Genomic DNA, 25,941 nt, shown 5'->3' on the forward strand with positions numbered 1-25,941 from the left:
TGGACACAGTATTCCAGAGGGGGTCTTACTAGAGCGGAGTAGAGGGGCAGAATTACTTCCCTTGATCTGTTTACCACACTTCTTTTGATGCAGCCCAGGAGACAGTTGGCTTTCTGGGCTGCAAGCACACATTGTTGGCTCATGTCCAGCTTTTCATCCAGCAGTACCCCCAAGTCCTTGTCTGCGTGGCTGCTCTCAATCCCTTCATCTCCCAGCCTGTATTGATACGGGGGGTTGCCCCAACCCAGGTGCAGGACCTTGCACTTGGCCTTGTTGGACCTCATGAGGTTGACACAGGCCCACCTCTCCAGCTTGTCCAGGTCTCTCTGGATGACATCCCATCCCTCAGGTGTGTCAACTGCAGTGCTCAGCTTGGTGTCATCTTCAAACTTGCTGAGGGTGCACTTGATCCCACTGTCTGTGTCACTGATGAAGATGAACAGTACTGGTCCCAGTATGGACCCTTGAGGGACAGCACTTGTCACCAGTCTCCTTCCAGACATTGACCACTACCCTCTGGATGCGACCATCCAGCCAACTCCTTATCTACCAAATAGTCCACCCATCAAATCCATGTATCTCCAATTTACAGAGAAGGATGTTGTGGGGGACCATATCAAAGGCCTTACAGGAGTCCAGGTAGATGACATCCATCCTGCAGGAAACAGTTAAGAGGCTACGCAGTATTAGAGGAGCTGAGGCAGAGATAGACAGGTAGCTTCAGAATCATGTTCCTGTGGCAGACACCACTGAGAATGAGGCACCGTGGACCCTGGTGACTCACAGGAGCAGGATTCCACATCAGCCTGCACCCTCCATCACAATCAGAAACAGATATGAAGCCTTAATGACTGAGGATACCCATGAGCAAGGTCTGCAGAGTCACCCGCAAGGGGAAACTGTACCAGCAACATACAGTGGACATCATAAAAAAAAACTACGAGTGCTCATGGTGGGTGACTCTCTGTTGAAGGGTACTGAGGCACCCATCTGCCGACCTGGCAGGGAGTCATGAGAGGTATGCTGCCTCCCAGGAGCCAAGGTCCGAGACGTTGCTGAGAGGGCGCCACAACTCATCAGGAAAACAGACTACTATCCACTATTACTATTTCATGTAGGCATAAACGACACTGAGAGCCGTAACCTGGGTAAAATCAAGGAAGACTTTGGAGCCCTGGGGGAGCAAGTGAAAAACATTGGCGCCCAAGTGATCTTGTCTTCCATTTTGCCAGTTCGAGGGAAGGGAGCAGCCAGAAACAGGCGCATAATGTATATCAACTCCTGGCTACGTGGCTGGTGCCACCATGAGGGGTTTGGCTTTTATGACAATGGGGTGTTCTTCAATGATGACAACATGCTAGGGAGGGATGGAATCCATCTGTCTAAAAGGGGTAAGGGAATCTTCAGCAATAGGCTGGCTAATTTGGTGAGGCGGGCTTTAAACTGAAGGACTTGGGGGGTGGGATCCGTGGCGAAAATGCTCACACCAGCATGTCCAAGGGGGGGAGTAAGTCAGGCCAAGCAGTGTGATGATAAAGGTTCCTTAGCTGTCTCCCAAGAGGTGAAACAAAAGCGTAAACACCTCAAGTGTATGTACATGAATGCACGCAGTCTAGGTAACAAACAGGAGGAACTGGAGCTCCGTGCCCACTCAGAAGGGTACGACATCATAGGAGTAACTGAAACATGGTGGGACAACTCAAACGACTGGGGCATCGCAATGGATGGTTACAAGCTCTTTCGTAAAGACAGGCAAGGTAGAAGAGGTGGAGGAGTTGCACTCTACATCAAGGAACACCTTGAATGTATCGAAGTCAACTATGGTGATTGTGACTGCTCTATCGAATGCCTCTGGGTTAAAGTCAAAGGGTTCATATCCAAGCAGGACCTCACAGTGGGCATCTGCTGTTGACCTCCGAACCACAATGACGAAGCTGACAAAGCGATATTTGGGGCACTAAAGCAAGCTTCTGGCCAACAGAACCTGGTCCTGATGGGTGACTTCAACTACGCAGACATCTGCTGGAAGAACAATACGGCAGCTCGCATGTCATCCACCAAGTTCCTGGAATGCATAGAGGACTGTTTCCTGATACAAATGATAGATGTGCCAACCAGGAAGGAGGCACTGCTGGACTTGCTATTCACAAACCGAAAAAGCCTGCTTTGTAATATCTCGGTTAGTGATAGCCTTGGCTGCAGTGACCACAATATTGTGGAGTTCGGGATCCTGCTGAGTGTGCTGAAGGTCAGCTCTAAGACAAGGGTTCTGGATTTCAGCAGAGCAAACTTCAGTTCGCTCAGGGCTCAGTTGGGAGGGATTCGATGGGAAGCTTCCATGGAATACAAAGGAGCTAGTGAGTGCTGGGAGTTCTTCAAGAACTCTCTATTGGAAGCACAAAGCCAATTTATCCCCTACAAAGGAAAGGGAAGTAAGTGGAGCAAGAGGACCCCATGGCTCAACCATGACCTCCTGGGTCTACTCAGCTTCAAAAGGGAAGAATACCAGAGATGGAGAAGTGGAGGATTATCCACCAAGAACTACAAGGGTGTGCAGAGATGCAGTTAGAAAAGCAAAAGCCCAACTTAAAATGAAACTGGCTGTAGACATAAAAAACAACAAGAAAGGTTTCTTCAGGTATGTTAACCATGAGCAGAAAAAGAAGGAAAACATAGGCCCCCTGTTAAACAGAATAGGAGAATCAATCACCAATGATGCAGAAAAGGCAGAGGTCCTCAACACCTTCTTCACCTCTTTCTTTACCAGCACTGTTGGATCCCAGGCTTTGGGAACGAAATTGCCGGTTGATCCAAACACCGACCCGCCATCAGTGAAGGAAGAGTTAGTACATGAATTATTACAGGAGCTTGACCCCTACAAATCAATGGGCCCAGACGATATCCACCCGAGGGTGTTGAGAGAGCTGGCTGACATCATCGCAAGGCCGCTCTCCATGATCTTCGAGAAGTCATGGAGAACAGGGGATGTCCCAGGGGACTGGAGGAAGGCAAATGTTACCCCTATCTAAAAGAAAGGCTCGAGGGAGGATCTGGGTAACTATAGGCCCATCAGCCTTACTTCAATCCCTGGGAAATTTATGGAACGAATCCTCCTGGGGGCCATCACAAGTCAAATGAAGCACGTGATTGGGAAAAGCCAACATGGCTTCACTAAAGGCAGATCGTGCTTGACAAACCTGGTGGCCTTCTATGACAAAGTGACTTGCCTGGTTGACATGGGGCGGGCAGTGGACATTGTCTACCTGGACTTCTCCAAGGCCTTTGATACAGTCCCCCACAGTCTCCTCCTGGAGAAATTAATGCGTTATGGCCTAGAGAAGTGGTCTGTGCAGTGGGTGGGGAACTGGCTTACAGGCTGCACCTAAAGGGTGGAGATAAATAGCTCCTTTTCCAAGTGGCAACCTGTCACTAGTGGAGTCCCCCAGGATTGATATTGGGCCCAATGTTATTCAATATCTTTATAAGTGATCTGGATAATGGCATCAAGTGTAGCCTGATGAATTTTGCTGATGACACCGAGTGGGGAAGTAGACACTCCAGAAGGGAGAGCTGCTCTGCAGGATGATCTGGATAGGCTGGAAGAGTGGACCAGCAAGAACCTTATGAAGTTCAACAAGGAAAAGTGTGAGGTCATGCACCTGGGAAAACATAATCTGGGAGTGCAGTACAGACTGGGATCCACCTGGCTGGAGAGCAGCTCTGTGGAAAGGGACCTGGGGGTCGTGGTGGACAGAAAGCTCAACATGAGCGAACAGTGTGCTGCTGTGGCCAGGAAGGCCAACAGGATGCTGGGTTGCATCAAAAAGGGCATCACCAGCAGAGAGAAAGTCGTCATTATCCTGCTCTACTCAGCGCTTGTCAGGCCACACCTGGAGTACTGTGTACAGTTCTGGTCCCTGCTATACAAAAAGGATGTGGACAGGCTGGAAGGGGTCCAGAGAAGGGCCACCAAGATGATCAGAGGACTGGGAAGCCTGCCATACAAGGATAGGCTGGGAGAACTGGGTTTGTTCAGCCTTGAGAAAAGGAGGCTTAGAGGGGATCTCATCACCGTGTACCAGTACTTAAGGGGTAGCTACAAAGAAGATGGAGGCTCCCTTTTTACAAGGAGTCCCATGGAGAGGACAAGGGGGAATGGACACAAGTTGCTCTTGGGGATATTCCAATGGGACACCAGAGGAAAATTTTTCACAGTGAGGGCAGTCAACCATTGGAATAATCTCCCTAGGGAAGTGGTTGACTCAGCCACGTTGGACACCTTCAAGAGTCGCTTGGACAGAGTGCTGGGCCATCTTGTCTAGACTGTGCTCTTCCTAGAAAGGTTGTACTAGATGATCCCTGAGGTCCCTTCCAACCTGTGATTCTGTGATCCTTGTCCACTGGTGTAGTCGCTCCATATTAGAAGGCCACTTGGTTGGTCAGGCAGGACTTGCCCTTGGTGAAACCATGTTGGCTGCCTCGAATCACCTCCCTGTCCTCCATGTGCCTTAACATAGCTTCTGTTCCATGCTCTTTCCAGGCACAGAGGTGAGACTGACAGGATGGTAGTTCCCTGTGTCCTCCTTTTTACCCTTTTTAAGATGGGCAGAATGTTTTCCTTTCCCTTTTTTCCAGTCACTGTGGATATCACCTGACTGCCATGACTTTTCAGATATCATGGAGAGTGGCTTGGCAACTACATCAGCCAATTCCCTCAGGACTCTGGGATGCATCTCATCAGATCCCATAGACTTGTTTATATCCTGGTTCCTCAGGTGGTCACAAACCTGATCTTCTCTTATAGTGGGAGGGACTTTGCTCCCCCCAGTCTCTGCCTTGAGGTCCATCCACACAAGAGATGTGGGAAGAGAGGTTGCCAGTGAAGACTCAGGCAAAAAGGTGGTTGAGTACCTCAGCCTTCTCCTCATCTGTTGTTACCAGTTTGCGTATCACTCCTATCTGCAAGAAGGAGGACCCAGGGAATGACAGGCTGGTCAGCCACACCTCAATCCCTGGGAAGGTGATTGAGTAGCTAATTCTGGAAACCATTTCCAGGCACATGAAAGACAAGAAGGTCATCAGTAGTAGTCAGCATGGCTTCACCAAGGGGAAGTCATGCTTGACCAACTTGATAAACTTCTGCGGTGAAGTGACTGGCTTGGTAGATGAGGGGAGAGCAGTGGATATAGTCTAACTCGATTTAAGGAAGGCCTTTGACACTCTCCCATAAGATCCTCATGGACAAACTCTTGATGTATGTTGTTAGAAGAGCAGATAGTGGGGTGGATTGAAAACTGGCTGAATGTCTGGACCCTGAGGGTGGTGATCAGTGGCATGAAGTCTAGCTGGAAGCCAGTAACTACCAGTGTACTCTGGGGGCCAATACTGTGTCCGATCCTGTTCAACATATTTGTTAATGATCTGGATGATGGAGCAGAGTGTACCCTCAGCATGTTTGCAGATGTCACAAAAGTGGGAGCAGTGGCTGATATGCCAGAGGTCTGTGCTGCCATCCAGAGGGACCTTGACAGGCTGGGGAAATGGGCTGACAGGAACCTTATGAAGTTCAACAAGGGGAAGTGCCAAGTCCTGCGCCTGGGGAGTGTAATAACCCCATGCAGTAAATGCTGGGGGGCTGCCCAGCTGGAAAGCAGCTTTGCAGAAAAGGCCCTGGGGGTCCTGGTGGACCCCAAGTTTAATATGAGCTAGCAATATGCCCTTGCTGCAAAAAAGGCTAATGGTATTCTTAGCTGCGTTAGGCCACATATTGCCAGCAGGTCGACGGAGGTGATCCTTCCCCTCTACTCGGCACTGGTGAGGCTGCATCTGGAGTGCTGTGTCTAGTTCTGGGCTCCCCAGTACAAGAGACTGATGGCACTACTGGAGAGAGTGCAGCAAAGGGCCACGAAGATGATGAAGGGACTGGAGCATCTCTCCTATGAAGAAAAGCTGAGAGAGCTGGGATGGAGAAGAGAAGGCTCAGGGGGGATCTCACTAATGTATATAAATAGCTGAAGGGAGGGTGCAAAGAGGACAGAGCCAGGCTCTTTCCATTGGTGCCCAGTGACAGGATGAGAGGCAGTGGGCACAAACTGAAACATAGGAGGTTCCATCTGAACATCAGGAAAGTCTTTTCTTTTTTTTTTTTTTTTGACTGTGAGGGTGACCGAGCACTGGAACAGGTTGCCCAGAGAGCTTGTGGAGTCCCTCTCCTTGGAGATATTCAGAAGCCATCCAGATATGGTTCTGGGCAACTGGCCTAGGTGACTTTGAGCATGGGGGTCAGATGAGATGACTTGCAGAGGTCTCCTTCCAACCTCAGACATTCTTTGATTCTGTGAATTGGATTTATAACATCCATAGTACTAATTGAATAGGAGGCTATTCAAGACTCAAGGCTGATTAAGCACAATGTCAAATATCTGTTATATTCTCAGAGGTGAGAAGGATATAGCAAAGATGACAGCAAGCAGTGTTAGTGGAGCATTCTCTGGGGATCACTAGAGAAACTAGAAATGCTAGAAAATTCTCCTGAGATACTGGTAGGTTAGATGCAGAGTTTTCTGGTTGTTTTTTTTTTTAATCTCATTGGTATACTTGTGTGTGTGTTAATATAGCTACATCGTAATTCTTCAAATAAGAGTAGTACCATAGGGGTTGTAAATATAATTAGTCAAGTTACATGCTCATATAAGACAATCACAAATTGCTTTCTGCACTATGTTTTTTACTGGTTAATTTATGGCAGTGCACGCTTAATCAAGCCTTATGGTGTGGTTTCTTTATCAGCCACTGGTGCTGCAACCACCATCTATGCAGTTGAGGCAGATGGTGACCCAAATACTGGGTTTGAAAAGTCAAAGGAGGTAGGAGAAGTACAGTATCTTATTAAATGGAAAGGCTGGTCACACATCCATAATACTTGGGAAACTGAGGAAACACTGAAGCAACAAAATGTTAAAGGAATGAAGAAACTGGACAACTATAAGAAGAAGGATCAGGAAACAAAACGCTGGTGAGTATTTTTATAACTACTTCCACGTTGCATATTTTTTGTAACAATATAGATGTTTTATTGTGTTTCTGTGAGTTTTATTGCCCCTTTGAAGGCATAGTTTCAAGTGCCTATACAACAGGAAGAAAAAAGCTTTAAAGTTGAAGCTTCCCTAACACCTTATGATCCTGTAAGATTCTGAGCATACCAATTTTACTTGAGCAAGCGAGAATACTCACCCATCTTGTAAAATCAGGCTTTTAAGGAAGCAGCTTCTGCACCTAGATTTTAATGTATTATAAACGAAGTTTTAACAAGATGGGTGGTGGATTTTCTGGTTTTGTTTTAAATCTTACCTTTTACTAATTTTGTCATTGATTGTATTTTGATCAGAATTCTTCAGGAATTGCTGCAGAGATTTTTTAAAAAAAAAAAAAAAAAAAAGAGCAACAACAAACCCAGAAATGGCTAAAGCACTCAAAACATTACAGCATTTAGTTTTCTTAGCTCAAACTTCTGTTAAAGCCTCAGAACCAAGAAGTGAAAAAAAAAAAAATCTTACATTTTAGAGCTATGTTTTGGTATTCCATTTTATTAGTATGTTTAATATAATCTATGAATAGTGCTGGGATTTTTAGTGACTCCTACTCATAAAATAGATTCTTATACTGAGCCATCAGTGCTGTTCTGTGAAAATACCATGTGAAGTACGCTAAGTGTTGAGAACAGACGTTGTAAATGATCTGCATGAAAAGTACAAGCTGTAGCTGATAGTAATGTCTCTTGATAAGCTTTCTCAGTCATCAGTGAGGAGGTACCTAGGCCAGATGCAACACTTTTATAGCAGGAATTTGAGTTGTAGATTCTTCAAAGAAGCTCTCTAAGCAGCATTCCTACGGTGCTTACGTTCAGAGCTTTAAAATTGCCAGATTTTCTTAGTTTTAGAACTACACAATGTAATAAGTGCTGCAAATAAATTCCCATTTCAGGTTGAAAAATGCTTCTCCGGAAGACGTGGAATATTATAACTGCCAGCAGGAACTTACAGATGATCTACATAAACAGTATCAAATAGTGGAAAGGATAATTGGTATGTGAAAAACTTCCAGATGGAAAAAAGTGTTGAGAATATTAAATTTTATTACTTGCATGTTGAATTTATAGTTAAGAAATTTAGGTTATTAGTAACCCTAACAAGTTAAGGCAAAAGAAAATCTCTGATTAAAAGAAAAGTTGTCATACTGTCTTTGCTGTGAAACTAGTTCATGTTGTCTTATCACCTAAAATGAGTGCTTTTGTAAAATACAGAAGGAAAATATTGATCTGGTATCTCTGATGCATTTCTGCAGCTCATTCAAATCAGAAATCAGCAGCTGGTTATCCAGATTACTATTGCAAATGGCAGGGTCTGCCTTACTCAGAATGCAGCTGGGAAGATGGTGCTCTCATTGCCAAAAAATTTCAGGGGTGTATTGATGAGTATTTTAGCAGAAATCAGTCCAAGACCACTCCATTTAAGGACTGCAAGGTGAGTGTGTAATTTCAATGGATTTATACAGTTGCAATAATAATAAAAAAAAATTCTTTTATGCATCCAGAAATAAGATGCATATTAAAATGTTTTTGAATGTTGTTTAGAGCAGAAGAATGATAGCTATATTTATATACGTAGCAAGTATCACTATTAAGAATAGCCTTTTATAGATATTTGTTCCCTACTTATTTTATTGCCATTCAAAGATGGAATTGTTTAGTACTTTAATTTGTTTTAAAAGTAACATTTGTGAATGAGTTCATGTCACTTCTGTTGTGGAATTTAGATCAGCAAACTAATTTTAGCTTGCAAATGGGTTGATATTGTTATATGGCCCAGTTGTCTGTGATGAATAAATACTAGACTTGACCAAACAGATTCCTACTGCTACTTTGTTTCTATAAGACGTTTTGGTAACTTCACTTAGTAGCAGGACTGATGTTCAATTTGCTTTTGACAGATTCTAAAACAGAGGCCGAGGTTTGTTGCACTAAAGAAGCAACCATCTTATATTGGAGGACATGAGAGTTTAGAGTTAAGAGATTATCAGTTAAATGGACTGAACTGGCTTGCTCACTCATGGTGCAAGTAAGTATAGTCTTAAATTAGTCTTGCCATTTTTAATTTGAAAGTATTTATAAATTTTTGTTTGTTTGTTTTGTTTTTTAGAGGGAATAGTTGTATTCTTGCAGATGAAATGGGTCTGGGTAAAACAATACAAACAATATCTTTTCTGAACTACCTGTTTCATGAACATCAACTGTATGGGCCTTTCTTGCTAGTCGTGCCACTTTCTACCTTGACATCTTGGCAAAGAGAGATTCAAACTTGGGCTCCTCAGATGAATGCTGTGGTTTACTTAGGAGATATAACTAGCAGAAATATGGTGAGTATTTCTTTGCATCATTGAAAAAGATTAGTGGTAAACAAGACTTACTTCATGTTCCTGTCTTATGTTAATCTCATATTTTGATTAGGAATGAGCAAATACTTATTTGAAACATTGTATGTGTTTAAAATGCAAATTAAAAGCATAAATTTTGATCCAATATAAATGTATGTGAAAGATTTCATTCCTCCTTAATAATAAAAAGGATTAAATGCAACCTTGCATTTGAAAATAAATTGTCTTTTGTAATGTGATTATTTAGGTGCATAAAATAAACATTTAAGCCAGACAGACATAATCTTAATTTGTTTTCTGAAAGGAGGAATGTAAGTAACCTTATCCATTAAAGTTTAAAACAAAACAAAACAAAGCAAACCACAAAAAAACCAAAAACCACACACACACCAATCCACAAAAACCCAACCAAGCAAAAAGAACACACCCCCACCACTGTTTAATAACTTTAAACAAAACAAAAACAACTTCATTTGTTATGTTCCTTTTTCATTATCAGATTCTTGTATGTCACTTAAAATCTCTATTGCTGTAGTACCTGAAGTCATCCCGATCAATAAGTCCATTTTTCTCTAGCTTATAGTTCACTTGATTCTTCTTGTAGATAAGAACTCATGAATGGATGCATCCACAGACCAAGCGATTAAAATTTAATATACTTCTAACAACCTATGAAATTTTGCTGAAGGATAAGGTAATCACACTTACTTCTTCAGAGAGATAAAATAATTTGTAGAGTGTAAAACTCCTTTAGAGTTGGCACATATTTGGGTTCTGGGCCATTAAAATGGATGGGGAGTATGACAGCTTTACTCTTGGAAGTATGACAGTGAAGTTTTCTTTAAGCACTTTTAGATTTTATGTATGTGTGGTGAGGCTTTCTGTGTCATCCTGTCCACCCCCATATCAAGTGGGTAAAACTTCTTTTTCTTCAGTTTGTTTGAGCTTCACATTACTGTAGTAATTTCTTTGCATCTCAAAATCTCTACTTTCCTGTAGACCATCATCCAGGAACTGAAAAAACAAACCAACCCCTAGCCCCAAACACCTGTGATTCACAACTCTGAAATCCCATGTTTTATCTTTGTATTTGTGTGCAGTATTATATATATGTATATTAGTATTCTCTTCATGATGATAGCACATAGAGTTATTGTTAATCCTAACAGCATATGAAAATCTTAATTTAAAAAGTTCTGCTCGTTGGCTTTCCATTTCATTTGTTTGTACATGCTGGAAATAAGAGAGTCAATAGTGGATTTTTTTTTTGGTTTTGGTTTTTTTGGGGGTCAATTGAAAATTTATAGACCAGCTTTTTGTCTTTCTCCTCCCCCCCAAGTATAAACTTGGTTTATACTTTCCTTTTAAACTTGGGATGCCCGCATAGCTTTTTGTTGAATCCAGCAAACATAAAACATAAAAAACATAATTAATACTAAAAACATATAGGTGTCCATTTGTTATTAAAATAAAAGGAGTGATGGTGTATATATAACCTCATGTAAAATGTCAGAAGTTGCATAATATATTAACTTGTATAATGTCTTCCCCTCCCAATTTCTTTAAGTCATTCCTTGGTGGTCTGAATTGGGTATTTATAGGAGTTGACGAAGCTCATCGTTTGAAAAATGATGATTCCCTTCTGTATAAGACTTTAATAGACTTTAAGTCTAATCATCGTCTTCTTATTACTGGAACCCCTCTGCAAAACTCCCTCAAAGAGCTTTGGTCTTTGCTGCACTTCATCATGCCAGAAAAGTAAGGAACATGATTTTTATTTTTTTTGTGGTGAAGTTTCTCACAGTGGAATATTGTAGTGATTGGAGAATCAATAGAGATAAAGAATTCCATTGTGAAATAGTTAAAATATTTTATATAAAGTAGATGCATGCATTTTTCATGCTGCTCTTGATAAATTGTTTTGGTAGCAGTTGTCACTTTTTCTATTTTAGCCATCCACAAAAAAGATGGATTGATGTATGGCTTAGAACTCTGAAAAGATGCTTCATCTTAATCTAAAAGGAAAATCACATGGATTTACTCTAAGGAAATAGAATGGGACTGAGGATGTCTTCTGTGTTAGTACCATGAATGAAAACAAGATTGTACCACAATGCCCGATATCCAGTGGTTCAGTCAGGCAGCCAATTTGCTCTTATGGTTTGCATAAATAGGTTTACTGTATTGACATTATTCTACACTGACCTCTCTTTATATCTGGGATAAATAAGAGCACATATTCCTTTCGGATATCTTGTAAATACAAAGCACTGTAGCTCCAATTAGTTTTAGAGCTATGCATTGCATTGACTTCTTCAGAACTTTACAAGCAAAGCCACTAAGATTGTTGTCTGGCACCTATTCTTCATTTGATCATAAAGTCCATTCTTTTAGTCTGTTAGCACATACCAGAGGATAATCACATTTCAGCTAGTCCATATAGGCAGCAAAAAGTATGTGAAGTGGTCTGTTCTCTTGCACTTCCTTCAGCTATACAACTATTTTTTCATGCTGCTCTTGAGAAATACAATGGAATTTCTGCAATCTTCTACCTGAGTTTCCATGCAGAAGAGTAAAATTTTGGGTTTTCAGTAGTTTGTTTTGAATTTTCATTCTGTAAAAGAGTTTGGAAATTTCTGATCTCCTATTTGCAGACAAAATATTTGGAATTTCTTGAGATGCAAATTCAGAAACTTATTAAATAAAACAGAGGGGAGTAGGGAAGAAGTCCATATGTGTTTGTGCACATGTGGTATATTTATGGTCTTTGTGTGTGTGTTCATGGTATGTCACTATTTTACCTTTATTCTTTCTTACGTTGAAGGTTTTCTTCCTGGGAAGATTTTGAAGAGGAGCATGGCAAAGGGAGAGAGTTTGGTTATGCAAGTCTTCACAAAGAACTTGAACCATTTCTACTCAGAAGAGTTAAAAAAGATGTAGAAAAGTCTTTACCTGCCAAGGTTGAACAAATTTTGAGGATGGAAATGAGTGCATTGCAGAAGCAATATTACAAGTAAGTAATGACACTTTTTAATTCCTGCTATTTTAATGATATGTCTGTATGAAAATTACTGAAGTGTAATAGTTCTCATAACACAATTTGAACTGATATTTTGAGAACTTCCATCCTTCATGTTTCCACAAATGGTTAGAAATTACTTCCATTGCACATTCTATTTCATAGATGGATTTTAACCAGAAATTATAAAGCCCTGAGTAAAGGTTCAAAAGGCAGTACCTCAGGCTTTTTGAACATCATGATGGAACTCAAGAAGTGCTGTAACCATTGCTACCTCATTAAACCACCAGATGATAATGAATTCTATAATAAACAGGAGGCCTTACAGGTAATACCTTTTTTTTTCTTTTTAAAAAGTGTTTTTGCACCTCTAATATGCACGCAGTAATTTTACAGTGTTCTGGCAATTTACTAGTTCTTATTAAAGTATATTAAGAAAGAACAAGTTCTCCATTAAATGTGCATCCTGGGTTTTACAGGTAAGTGAATTGATTTTTCTGTTGTTGTTTGTTTGTTTCTTAACTAGAACTGAATAATAGAGAGATTAATACTAAATAAAATATCCCTGGCTTGAATTATGATCAAAATAAAAAGGAAACAGTTTGAAATAGTCTGTGTATTTTCAGACTAAATAAACTTAAGTCCTATTTTAAACCCAGATTAAAATAAAGCAGTTAAATAAATGGGTAAATTGAATATAAATGCAAATGCATGTGACTGGCAGTGGTACACCAGCAATCTGTGTGATAGCAGAAAGTAATCTGCAGAATCTCTTTAAGCTTTTTTTATAATCAAACACTGTTCTCTGCATGCCTTCAAACAACCAAAGTGAAAGGAAATAAAAGTAATAAGCATCCAAAGCTGAGTCTAGTTTTGTTGTTGTTATAAATGAAAGCAATTATAGCATCACTACCAAAGATGGTCTGTGACTGTGTTGTAGGTTTATAGTTTGGGTTTTTTTGCCAAGGTTAACTAATCTTTGTACTAAAACTGTTGAGAACCACAGCAACAAATAAAAGGACTGTTATAATTGATGCAGTTTATAACAACATAAATGTTTCTAAAGATCAGGGTTCTTTTTTTTTTTCTGTAAACTTTTGAGGTTCATAATTTAAATACTTTCCCAAAACTACTAGATTGAAATCACAAGCTGTTACTGCACAAGCTATTTTATATTATGAAGTGCTTATCAAAGCTAAAGGATGTTTCATTTGCAACTTGGCGCACACTAACTACCTTAAATTTATAAACTCATCAACTGTTCAGCCATTATTGCTAATAATTGCATACTTGTAACAATGATTTCCTTGGCTCATCTGAATAAGCTTTGTTAGCTCTAATTATGAATGATACATCCTTCTCATTTCTGGCTTAAAAGATAAAAGCACCTAACTCCAAATTTTTTACTCTCCAAAATTCTATCCTGAGCCTCTTCAGCTAAAGAGGCCTAATGTTTTCAACGTTAAATTTGGCATGCATCTGAGTTTCTGTTCTAGTTGTTCCCACTGGAGCTGAGAAGGCTTAACATTGTAACCTAACTAAAGCCTGTTGACATCTACAAACAAGATTCCTCTCACTTCTGTCTTTCCTGAGAAACTTGACTGATTAGGCATTGTTTAAAAATACTTAGAGGATCAAGCAGCAATGCTTATTTCTGTTCAAAAGACAGAAAGTGAGGAGCAAGTAGTACTAAGGTAGCCAGGTAGTCTCTTTGTCATCGTCGTTTATTTGGTAGAAAAGAACTTGAGTCTACACTGTAACTGCTTTAACTCATAGCACAGCATATTTAATTAATATTTTAATGAAAAGTTAAGATGCTGTTTTATGAGCCAGAGCTGAGAAATGCATTTATTTGAAAAACATGCTAGTCAGTACTCCTGTTGGTTTCAGTTAGACTACTTAATGCTTTTATAATGAGTTTTTACAAGATCAGTACTGACGAAACACTTATTAAACTTTCATGTTCAGTTAATGAATGTCTAACCATCTGCAGTGTATATTAGTGTTGAGGTGAACTTATTTTGCAATACATGTTTTCTTGTCTTGTAGCATTTAATACGTAGCAGTGGGAAACTAATCCTTCTTGACAAGCTACTGATTCGTCTACGAGAACGTGGCAACAGAGTACTGATTTTCTCTCAGATGGTGAGGATGCTAGACATCCTAGCAGAGTATTTGAAATATCGTCAGTTTCCCTTTCAGGTAAGAATTTTGCTGGTAGTAGCCAAGAAGCCTTGATCTTTACCACTTTATCTTAAGAAGTGTGTCCTTTTTGTAGAAAGATTTATGAAAGTTTAATTTCACGTATAGGAAGAGACTGGCAATTACTAAATGCTATTTTGAAATGTATTTTGAAATGAAACTGATGAATTGGAAAGATGAAGTGTTACATTCCTCTTATTCCACCCCCCAATTGTTTTGGCAATTGAGAATTCAAGTTGCTCTGATTAGAATATAGTAGGAGTTCCTTTTTAACTGTATTGTTCAATCTCTTTAGAGACTTGATGGATCAATAAAAGGGGAATTGAGGAAACAAGCCCTGGATCATTTTAATGCAGAAGGATCAGAGGTATGCTATTAATGGGTGGTTGTTTTTTTTAATCTACTCAGCTTTTTTTCCCCCCCCCTCCAAGAAATATAACAAATATTGCACAAATATTGAAGATAGAATAAAGTGAGGGATAGATTATGTTGAAATACCATTGTTATTGCCTAGACTATAAGGTTTACAACTATTAACAAACAAAAAAAAACCCACAAATCCACAACCAAAAAAAATCACTGAAAAACTAGGAGGAGACTAAATAGGAAACATAGAATTTATGAAAATGGTGTTTAACTAATATAACCACATAGTTATATTTTTAGATTTTTGTTAGTGCTCTTTATCAAAGTAATTTTAAGTATTGTATAAAAACTGAAGAATTTATTTTGTTGTGTAGGACTTAATACTTCAGTTGTTACAGGAGCACTGAACTTTTACACAATCATTTGACACAGAAATTCTGCCTATTGCCTAAGTAGGTTTGAGTTTTTCTTCATGCAAGGATATACATAACTATCTTTAATAGCTTTAAATTTGGCTTCTCTTCTCTTCATTTGTTGCCTCTTATTTCCTTGTCCTGGAAGAAACTGAAGAACTGTTTTCTAGTCATTGTTTGTGTACCACTTGAGATTCCTAGTTTATTTAGGTTTCCTACTATGGAAGCTATTCCATACCTTTGATAATCTTAGGTCTTTTGTGCTACGCTGACAGGGTTTTTCAGTAATAGAAGTATAGTATTTGTCAGTTGCTGCTGAGCTTATGTTTCTGCTATGGTTGAGGAGGAAGGACTTAATTTCATAACATAAACTTCAGATATTTGTTAAATACAGAAGTTCTGTTTTAAATTTCTAGTATAGACATCATTGCCTTTTTCTGGAATCCTTGTAGTTGTACTGTACAGTTTTTAAGATGAAGGGGGATCCAGACTTCACACAGTATTCAAGAATGGAGGCAAGCTATGGAGTTGTGCAGCAATAAAATTATTTCCTGTTTCTCTATTTCTTTCCTAATAATCAATAAAACTTTTTTTTTCCTGTTACTGAGCTAAGGCATTCATGGAAATATCTATGACAATTCCAAGGACTCATTCCTGAGCAGTAATGGCTTGCTATTACCTTTTGCTGTATTTAAAACTCAAAATTATTTCCTATTTCATTTCATCTTCAATTTCATATGCTTTTTTATTGCCCCTCTCATAAGATCCTTCTGTAGTCCTTTGTAGTTGTCCCTGAATAACTCCGTATCATCTGCAAACATTGTCACCTCATTGCTCATCTCATTTTCATATTATTTATGAATATGTTGAAGAGTATTGACCCCAGCAGAATGCTTTAGTTTTCTTAACAAAAAAAACAGAGGGACTTGGGCACACATGAGGCTTTAACAACAAGGGGGTTTGTACTTTTGGCCAGTGTTTTGCTTAGTTTTTTCCTCCCCAAATGGCTTTTGATTATCTTCTAGGATGCTGCTTCCTTTAAACCATGGAGAAGTCAATAACTGTTCACAAGAGAAAGTGATATCAGTTTGCTTTATACTTATACTGGGTCTGGATGGGCTGGAGTTAATAGACTTCATAGCAGCTTGTAGGGTGCTGTTTTAGATTTGTGACAAAAACAATGCTAATAACACACCAGTGTGTTAGCTGTTGCTGAACAGTGTTTGCATAGTGTCAAGGCCTTGTCTGTTTCTTACTCTGCTCCCTCAGTGAATAGGCTAGAGTGTTTGCAAGAGGTTGGGAGGGGACATAACCAGCCAGATGACCCAAACAAACCAAAGAGTTATTCCATGCCATATAATATGCTCAGCAATAAAAAGGGAGAGGAGGAGGTTTAGGGAGGTTAGCCATCTTTTGCTTGGGAACTAGCTGGCCATTGGTCCTACCCATGGGAGGTGGTGAGTGATTGCTTTTGCATGACTTGTTTTGGTTTTGTTTTCTTTTCTTTCACTCTTCTTCCACTTCTCCTTTGCTTATTAAACAATTTTTATCTTGTCCCCCAAGTTTACTTGCTTTTAGTCTTCCTTTCCTCTTGCCCTATCCCACTGGGGATGTGGGTGAGAAGTGATTGAGTGGCTGCATGGTGCTTAGCTGCCTACGGGGGTTAACCCACAACATACTGATCGAGAGCTTTAAACTAGAATCGATGGGGGAAGGGGATACCAACAAGATTGCAGTAGGTAAGCCAAGGATTGGCATGGCATCGCTTGAGAGTGGCAATGCTAGTGGGAATATTTAAACTGTTCCTGGGAGCACGGAGGGCTCAGGAACATATCTGAAATGATTGTACACCAACACACGCAGTATGAGAAACAAACAGGATGATTAAGTCCATTTAACTTTCATATCCCATAGAAATCTGCCCCCATAAAGGGGACATTCTTCAGCAAGCATAGCCTGCTAGGGAGGGATGGCATCCACCTATCTGGAAGGGGTAAGGGAATCTTTGGCAGCAGGCTGGCCAACTTGGTGAGGAGAGCTTTAAACTGAGGGACTTGGGGGTGGCCACCAACGTGGCAATGCTAATGCAATAACATACAACGGGGGAAGCTCAAGAGGAAAAGGAAATAGTATGATCTCTGGAAGCAAGGTCGGGCTTTGCAGGAAGATTACAGAGCTGTGGTTCATATATGCAGGGAGAAGACATGAACGGCCAAAGCTCAGTTAGAGTTGAAACTGGCCAGTGTTGCGTCAGACAGCAAGAAAGGCTTTTTTAAAGTATGTTAATAGCAAGAGGAGGTCCAAGGAAAATATTGGACCGATACTTCTTGAAGATGGTCACCTGACTAATAGGGATGAAGACAAAGTGGAGGCATTCACTGCATTTTTTGCCTCAGTCTTTAATAATACTGATATACCTTTGGCTGCCCAGTCCCCTGAGTTGGAGGACCATGACTGCAGGAACAGTGACTTTCCATTTGTGGGCACTGAAATTGTAAGGGACCAGCTGTATCAGCTGAATGTTCACAAGTCCATGGGGCCTGATGGGTTTCATTGCAGAGTACTGAAGAAGGTAGCGGATGTTATGGCAGGACCCCTCTCAATCATCTACCAAAGGTCTTGGGAGTCTGGGGAGGTCCCTGCTGACTAGAAGCTAGCAAACATTATTCCAACTTACAAGGGCATGAGGGAAGACCCAGGGAACTACAGACCTGTTAGTCTAACCTCAGTACCTGGAAAAATTATGGAGAAGATCCTACTGGGTACTACAAAAAGGCATTTAAAGGACAATGTAATCCTCAGGCACAGTCAGGATGGGTTCACAGAGGGAAAGTCCTGTTTAACTAATTTGATCTCCTTCTATGATAAGGTCACCTGCCTAGTGGATGAAGGGAAGACAGTGGATGTAGTTTTTCTGGATTTTAGTAAGGCTTTTGATACTGTCCTTCACAGCACCCTTCTGGACAAGTTGTCCAACTGTGGGATGAGCAGATACATGGTGCGCTGGGTGAAGAACTGGCTGAAGGGCAGGGTTCAAAGGGTTGTAGTGAACGGGGCTACATCTGGCTGGCAACCAGTCACCAGCAGTGTTCCTCAGGGCTCAATATTAGGACCAGTTCCATTCGATATTTTTATCAATGATCTGGTTGCAGGAGTTGAATGCACCATTAGCAAGTTTGCTGATGATACCAACCTGGGAGGTGCTGTTGACTCTCTCGAGGGACAAGAGGCCTTGCAGAGGGATCTAGATAGATTGGAGCATTGGGCGATGATTAATGGGATGAAATTTAACAAGAACAAATGCTGGATTCTGCACCTGGGACAGAGTAATGCTGGGCACAAGTATAGTTTGGGAGAGGAGCGGCTGGAGAGCAGCCCTGCAGAAAGGGATCTGGGGGTGCTGGTCAGCAGCAGGCTCAGTGGCTCAATATGAGTCAGCAGTGTGTCCTGGTAGCCAAGAGGGCAAACCACATTCTGGGGTGCATCAAACACAGAATAACCAGCTGGTCAAGAGAGATGATGATCCTGTTGAATTCAGCATTGGTACAGCCTCACCTTGAGTATTGTGTGCAGTTCTGGGCCCCACAATTTAAGAAGGATGTTAATGTCCTTGAATGTGTCCAGAGGAGGGCAACAAAGCTGCTGGTAAAAGGGCTGGAAGGTATGTCCTATGAGGAGCGGCTAAGGACTCTGGGTTTGTCTAGTTTGGAGAAAAGGAGACTTGAGGGGTGACCTCATTGCTCTCTACAGCTTCCTGAGGAGGGGAAGTGGGGAGAGAGGTGCTGATCTCTTCTCCCTGGTATCCAGTGATAGGATGTGTGGGAATGGGTCAAAGCTGCACCAGGGGAGGTTTAGACTGGACTTCGGGAAGCATTTCTTTACAGTGAGGGTGGTCAAACCCTGGAACAGGCTTCCTAGAGAGGTAGAGGTGGTCGATGCACCAAGCCTGTCAGTATTTAAAAGGCATTTGGACAATCCCCTTAACAACCTGCTTTAACTTTTAGTCATCCCTGAAGTGGTCAGGCAGTTGGACTAGATGATCATTGTAGGTCCCTTCCAACTGAAGTAGTCTAGTCTATTCTGTTCTTTTCTAATGGAGATCTACTGGCTCTAGCCATGGCAAGCACCTTATTGCATTACAAACCTAACATGTTTATGACATTCATAATGAAGTGTATGAGTTCATAGTCTGCTCCACAGAGCATATAAAGAAGTGTCATAATGATTCCTTGAAGAATATTATAGGTAATATATATAAAGCTATTTCTTATTCTATAATTTCAGGACTTCTGCTTTTTACTGTCTACCAGAGCTGGAGGATTAGGTATAAACTTGGCATCTGCTGACACTGTAGTTATATTTGATTCTGACTGGAATCCACAGAATGATCTGCAAGCACAGGCTAGAGCTCATAGGATTGGACAGAAGAAACAGGTATGCACACTTGTCTTTTAAACTTCAAACCTGGAGGAGGGTTTCATATGATAGCCATAAGCTGTCTGTCTGTGCCATTGCAGTCTTCATGTATTTTGAGAATAACTAGTTGGCGACAAACACAGCAGCGGGAACAGTAAGTTCCGCAGCTGGGCACTAGATTGGGGTGGACGAGAGGGTTCCCGGAGCCAGGGAAGCCTGAGGAAGAGCAGAGCAGCCCGCCAGGTCCCAGCAACTCTTGCGAATGAGGCTGACACGGTCTGGGCATTGCCACGAGCAACCGTGGGAGAGTTAAGGCCCCGGGGAGTGTGAGGGACCAGGAGCACAGCGAACGGGGCATGGCATGGCAGCCAGGGCATGTCGCGGCAGTTTGCTCGGCAGTTCACGCAGGCAGGGAGAGCAGGGAGGGTGCTGCATCCTGCTTGTAGGCCCACAGCCCAGGGAAGTTCTCTAGGTCTCTGCCAGGATGGTGGGCGCTTGCCTCAGAGCTAAAAACAGTGTTCCCACGGAGAAAGCCCCAGAGATGTCTGATGCATCCACCCAGATGGAACTGGTAAAGAAGGAGGCTTCAGTACAGGTGGTAGGTTGCAACGAGTGCCTGGACCCTTCTCCTAGTGTGAAGGTAAGCACCTGCACAAGGTGTGCACAGGTTGATGATCTGCTGTGCCAGGTGACTGAGTTGCAGGAGACAGTTAGAAGGCTGCGCAGTATTAGTGGAGCCGAGGCAGAGAGAGATAGGTGGTTTCAGAACCACATTCCTGTAGCAGACACCACTGAGAACGAGGCAGCTTGGACCCTGGTGACCTGCAAAAGCAGGGCTCTGCTTCAGCCCCCACCCTCCATCATCACTACCAACAACAGATATGAAGCTTTAGCAGCTGCAGACACTCACAAGTAAGGGCTGCAAGGTGCAACTATACCAGCAACACAGAACAGATACCGTAAAAAGAAGAGATCGGTGCTTCTAGTGGGTGACTCCTGTTAAAAGGCACTGAGGCACCCATCTGCCGACCTGACGGGGAGTCACGAGACGTTTGCTCCCTTCCGGGAGCTAAGATCCAAGACATTGCTGAGGGGGTGCCACAACTTGTCAAGAGTGCAGAGAACTATCCGCTGTTCCTCTTCCATGTGGGCACAAATGAAGCTGCAAGCCAGAGCCTGGGAAGAACTAAGGAAGGCTATGAAGCTGTGGGGGAGCAAGTGAAAAATATTGGTGCCCAAGTCGTCTTCTCCTCCAGCTTAAACCAATAGAGAAAAATGGGCAACTAGAAAAAGGCGAATAATGCAAATCAACTCCTGGCTACGTGGCTGGTGTCAACGTGAGGGTTTTGGCTTTTATGACACCTGGACATTCTTCAGCAAGCATAGCCTGCTAGGGAGGGATGGCATCCACCTACCTGGAAGGGGTAAGGGAATCTTTGGCAGCAGGCTGGCCAACTTGGTGAAGAGAGCTTTAAACTGAGGGACTTGGGGGTGGCCGCCAACGTGGCAATGCTAATGCAATAACATACAACGGGGCAATAAGACAGGCCAACCAGAGCAGTGACAAAGGTGCCGTAGCTGCCTCACAGGATGACAACCAGGACACCAACCACCTCAGGGGTGTGCATGGCTATAGTGGATCCTCATGCACCCCTCCAGGGAAACCTGTATGCTCAAGTACCTTTCTGAAATGCCTGTACACCCACGCACGCAGCGTGGGGAATAAACAGGAGGAACTAGAGGTCTGTGTGCGGTCGCAGGGCCATGATCTCATTGCAATCACAGAGACATGGTGGGATAGCTGTTGTGGTTTAGCCAAAAACTCAGCCCCACACAGCTGCTCGCTCACTCCCCCACTGGTGGGATGGGGGAGAGAATCAGAAGGGTAAAAGTGAGACAGCTCATGGGTTGAGATAAGAACAGTTTAATAATTAAAATAAAACAATAACAACAACAACAACAACAAAAAATAATGCAATGAAAAGGAAAATAATGAGAGAAAGACGAAACCAGGGGCTGGGGGGAAGGGGGAATGAAAAACCTAAACAAACAAACAGGTGGCGCAGCCGCTCACCACCCACCGACCCAACGCCACCAGCCCCCGAGCCGCAACCACCTCCCTGCACGCCACCTCTCCCGGTTAATATACTGGTCATGTCTTCATATGTTATGGAATATCCCATTGGCCAGTTGGGGTCAGCTGTCTTGGCTGTGCCCCTCCCACCTGGCAGAGCATGGGAAGCTGGAAAGGCCCCTGACTACTACAGGCCCTACTTAGCGACACTTAGCCGCTACTTAACAACAACTAAAGCATCAAGGTGCCATCCACACTTTACCAGCTACAGTGAAGAGAATTAACTCTATCCCAGCCAAAACCAGTCCAATAGTTCACATGACTGGAATGTGGTCATGGATAGCTACAGGCTTTTCAGGAAAGACAGGCCAGCAAGGCGAGGTGGGGGAGTTGCTCTTTATGTGAGGGAGCAACTGGAATGCATCGAGCTGTGCCTTGGAGTGGAAGGAGAACAAGTTGAGAGCTTGTGGGTAAAAATTAAGGGACGGCCAAATATGGGCGACACTGTTGTGGGCGTTTGCTACAGGCCACCTGATCAGGAAGTTGATGAAGCCTTCTACAGGCAGCTGGAAGTAGCCTCACAATCACAGGCCCTGGTCCTTGTGGGGGACTTCAGCCACCCTGATATTTGCTGGAAAAACAACATGGCGAGGCGTGCATGATCCATAAGGTTCCTGCAGAGCATCAAGGACAACTTTTTGATGCAAGTGGTGGAGGACCCAACGAGGCAAGATGTGCTGCTCGACCTTATACTAACAAACAAGGAAGGGCTGGTTGAGGATGTGAGGGTTGGGGGTAGCCTTGGCTGCAGTGACCAGAAGATGGTGGAGTTCAGGATCCTGTGTGGTAGAAGCAGGGCAACAAGTCCGATTACAACCCCGGATTTCAAGAGAGCCAACTTCGGCCTCTTCAAAGACCTGCCTGGAGGAATCCCATGGGCTAGGGCTCTAGAAGGCAGGGGGATCCAAGAGAGCTGGTCAGTATTCAAGGACCACTTCCTCTGAGCTCAAGATCAGTGCATCCCTAGGAGGAAGAAGTCAGGCAGAGGAGCCAGGAGACCCGCATGGATGAGCAAAGAGCTTCTAGAGAAACTCAAATGGAAGAGGGAGGTTCACAATATGTGGAAAAAGGGACTGGCCACTTAAGAGGAATATAGAAACGTTGTCAGGGTATGCAGAGATGCGACGAGGAAGGCCAAGGCCCACTTGGAACTAAATCTGGCGAGGGGTGTCAAGGATAACAAGAAGGGCTTCTTTAAATACGTCAGCAATAAAAGGAAGACTGGGGATACAGTGGGCCCACTGCTGAACGAGGAAGGGGCCCTGGTGACACAGGATGCAGAGAAGGCAGATTTACTGAATGCGTTCTTTGCTTCGGTCTTTACTGCTAAGGCTGGCCCTCAGGCATCCCAGCCCCCAGAGGTGAGAGGGAAAATCTGGAGAAAGGAGGACCTCCCCTTGGTTGAGGAGGACTGGGTTAGAGATCACCTAGGCAAACTGGATCCTCACAAATCCATGGGCCCCGATGGGATGCGCCCACGAGTGCTGAGGGAGCTGGCGGATGTTCTTGCTGAGCTGCTCTCCATCATCTTTGAAAGGTCATGGAGGACAGGAGAGGTGCCCAAGGACTGGAGGAAAGCAAATGTCACTCCAATCTTCAAAAACGGGCAAGAAGGAGGACCTGGGAAACTCTAGGCCAGTCAGCCTCACCTCCATCCCCGGAAAGGTGATGGATCAGTTCATTCTGGAGGTCATCTCCAGGCATGTAGAGGAAAAGAAGGTTATCAGAAGTAGGTAACATGGATTCATCAAGGGAAGATCATGCTTGACCAGCCTGATAGCCTTTTTGATGGTGTGACTGGCTGGGTCGATGAAGGGAGAGCAGTGGATATTGTCTATCTCGAATTCAGTAAGGCATTCGACACAGTCACCCACAGCATCCTAATAGACAAGATAACTTAGTGTGGGTTGGATGAGTGGACAGTAAGGTGGACAGACAACTGGCTCAACAACAGAGCTCAGAGGGTTGTGATCAATGGGGCAGAGTTTGGATGGAGGCCTGTAACTAGCGGTGTTCCCCAGGAGTCTGTGCTGGGTCCAGTCCTGTTCAATATATTCATCAATGACCTGGATGAAGGGATAGAGTGTAACCTCAGCAAGTTCGCTGATGATACCAAGCTGGGAGGAGTGGCTGATGCGCCAGAAGGCTGTGCTGCCATTCAGCGAGACCTGGACAGGCTGGAGAGCTGGGCCGAGGGGAACCTCATGAAATTCAACAAGAGCAAGTGCAAGGTCCTGCACCTGGGGAGGAACAACCCCACGCACCAGTACAGGTTGGGGGCTGACCTGCTGGAAAGCAGCTCCGCTGAGAAGGACCTGGGAGTGCTGGTGGACAGCAAGTTGACTATGAACCACCAACGTGCCCTTGTGGCCAAGAAGGCCAACGGTATCCTGGTGTGCATTAAAAGGAGTGTGGCCAGCAGGTCGAGGGAGGTTATCCTCCCCCCTTTACTCTGCCCTAGTGAGACCACATCTGGAGTACTGTGTCCAGTTTTGGGTCCCCCAGTTCAAGAAAGACAGGGGACTGCTTGTGAAAGTCCAGCAGAGCGCTACCAAGATGATCAGGGGACTGGAGCATCTCCCTTATGAGGAAAGTCTCAGAGACTTGAGTTTGTTCAGCCTGGAGGAGAGAAGACTGAGGCGGGATCTCATCAGTGCTTATAAATATCTAAAGGGTGGGTATTAAGAGGATGGGGCCAGACTCTTTTCAGTGGTGCCCAATGACAGGACAAGGGGCAATGGGCACAAGTTGGAACACAGGAAGTTCCACCTGAATATGAGGAGAAACTTCTTTACTGTGAGGGTGGCAAAGGAGTGGAACAGGCTGCCCAGAGAGGTTGTGGAGTCTCCTTCCCCGGAGACATTAAAAACCTGCCTGCATGTGGTCCTGTGCCCCATGCTCTAGGTGTACCTGCTCAAGCAGGGGGGTTGGTCTAGATGATCTCCAGCCCCTACCATTTTGTGATTCTGTGAATACTTGCCAAGAATATCTAAAAATATTAGTAATACGAATTTGCCTGTTTTAAAAGAAAGTTATAATCTCTGTTTATGGAGAGATTGCATGGTAGCCGTAGTATATGGATAGGTAGGGGGAAGAGTTGTGCACTTTTCCCACGTTCGTTGGCATCATGTCATTCTAGAATGTAACTGCTAGACTTCACGTGCATCCGTTTTACTCAAAGTTAAATACTTCATAGTTTTCCTTGGGTTTGTTTCTCGTAGAAGGCTTCAAGTAGTAATCAGGTATAACACTTTTCTTTGTGGCCATGCTCGTGCCTATTTACAGAAGTTTAAAGAGGAGAGATCTAAGGATTTCTTTCTTTTTGTTTATATTTTTTTAAAATAGTTTATGTAGCGACTATGGTAAGATGATTGACTGCTTTCATATATGAAATACTAGTTCAGTAAGATTTAAAAGATATGTAATCACAACTAACATTTCTCCCTTGTTGCTCAATGTATTTTAACTTCATCTGAATATTGTTTTCATGTGTAATTTGTGAGCATTTAAATAAAGCCTTTTTTTGTAATATGCTTAGGTTAATATTTATCGGCTAGTCACAAAAGGATCAGTAGAAGAAGATATTCTTGAAAGAGCCAAGAAAAAGATGGTGTTAGATCACTTAGTAATTCAGAGAATGGACACTACAGGGAAAACTGTACTACATACGGGCTCTACTCCTTCCAGGTATGTTTGTTTATTCTTTCATATTAACTTATGCTTAGGTATACCTGACTATTTGAGTAAAAATACAAGTCTTTTCACTTGTTTAATAAAAGGCAAAAAATATGTGGTAAGGAGGTATGTAAGTAAAGACTGCCAAGTATATTGTCTTTGTGCATTTTTTTTACATATTAAATATAGCTTTTTTTAAAGTCAAAAGGAATTTTGACTCATGATAATAGCAATTTGAAAACATTCACTAAGATAAAGTGTTTATCTGAAACTTTCTCTATTTC

At 42.7% G+C, this 25,941-nt stretch overlaps 1 protein-coding gene across 4 annotated transcripts in view; it reads left to right on the plus strand.

Moving 5' to 3' along the window:
• Positions 1-25,941, plus strand: part of LOC142049352 (chromodomain-helicase-DNA-binding protein 1-like) — an 80,007-nt gene that overhangs the window by 24,042 nt on the left and 30,024 nt on the right. For all 4 annotated transcript variants that reach the window (XM_075077001.1, XM_075077002.1, XM_075077004.1 and 1 more), the window contains exons 8-20: positions 6,790-7,015; positions 7,984-8,084; positions 8,344-8,522; positions 8,989-9,116; positions 9,198-9,414; positions 10,037-10,126; positions 11,000-11,190; positions 12,257-12,445; positions 12,617-12,779; positions 14,501-14,653; positions 14,949-15,020; positions 19,717-19,866; positions 25,521-25,669. In XM_075077001.1, the coding sequence (XP_074933102.1) occupies positions 6,790-7,015; positions 7,984-8,084; positions 8,344-8,522; positions 8,989-9,116; positions 9,198-9,414; positions 10,037-10,126; positions 11,000-11,190; positions 12,257-12,445; positions 12,617-12,779; positions 14,501-14,653; positions 14,949-15,020; positions 19,717-19,866; positions 25,521-25,669 (2,008 nt within the window). The remainder of the gene's footprint in view (positions 1-6,789; positions 7,016-7,983; positions 8,085-8,343; positions 8,523-8,988; positions 9,117-9,197; positions 9,415-10,036; positions 10,127-10,999; positions 11,191-12,256; positions 12,446-12,616; positions 12,780-14,500; positions 14,654-14,948; positions 15,021-19,716; positions 19,867-25,520; positions 25,670-25,941) is intronic.

This window comes from Phalacrocorax aristotelis, chromosome W (assembly GCF_949628215.1).
Source record: "Phalacrocorax aristotelis chromosome W, bGulAri2.1, whole genome shotgun sequence".
NCBI classification, from domain to species: domain Eukaryota; kingdom Metazoa; phylum Chordata; class Aves; order Suliformes; family Phalacrocoracidae; genus Phalacrocorax; species Phalacrocorax aristotelis.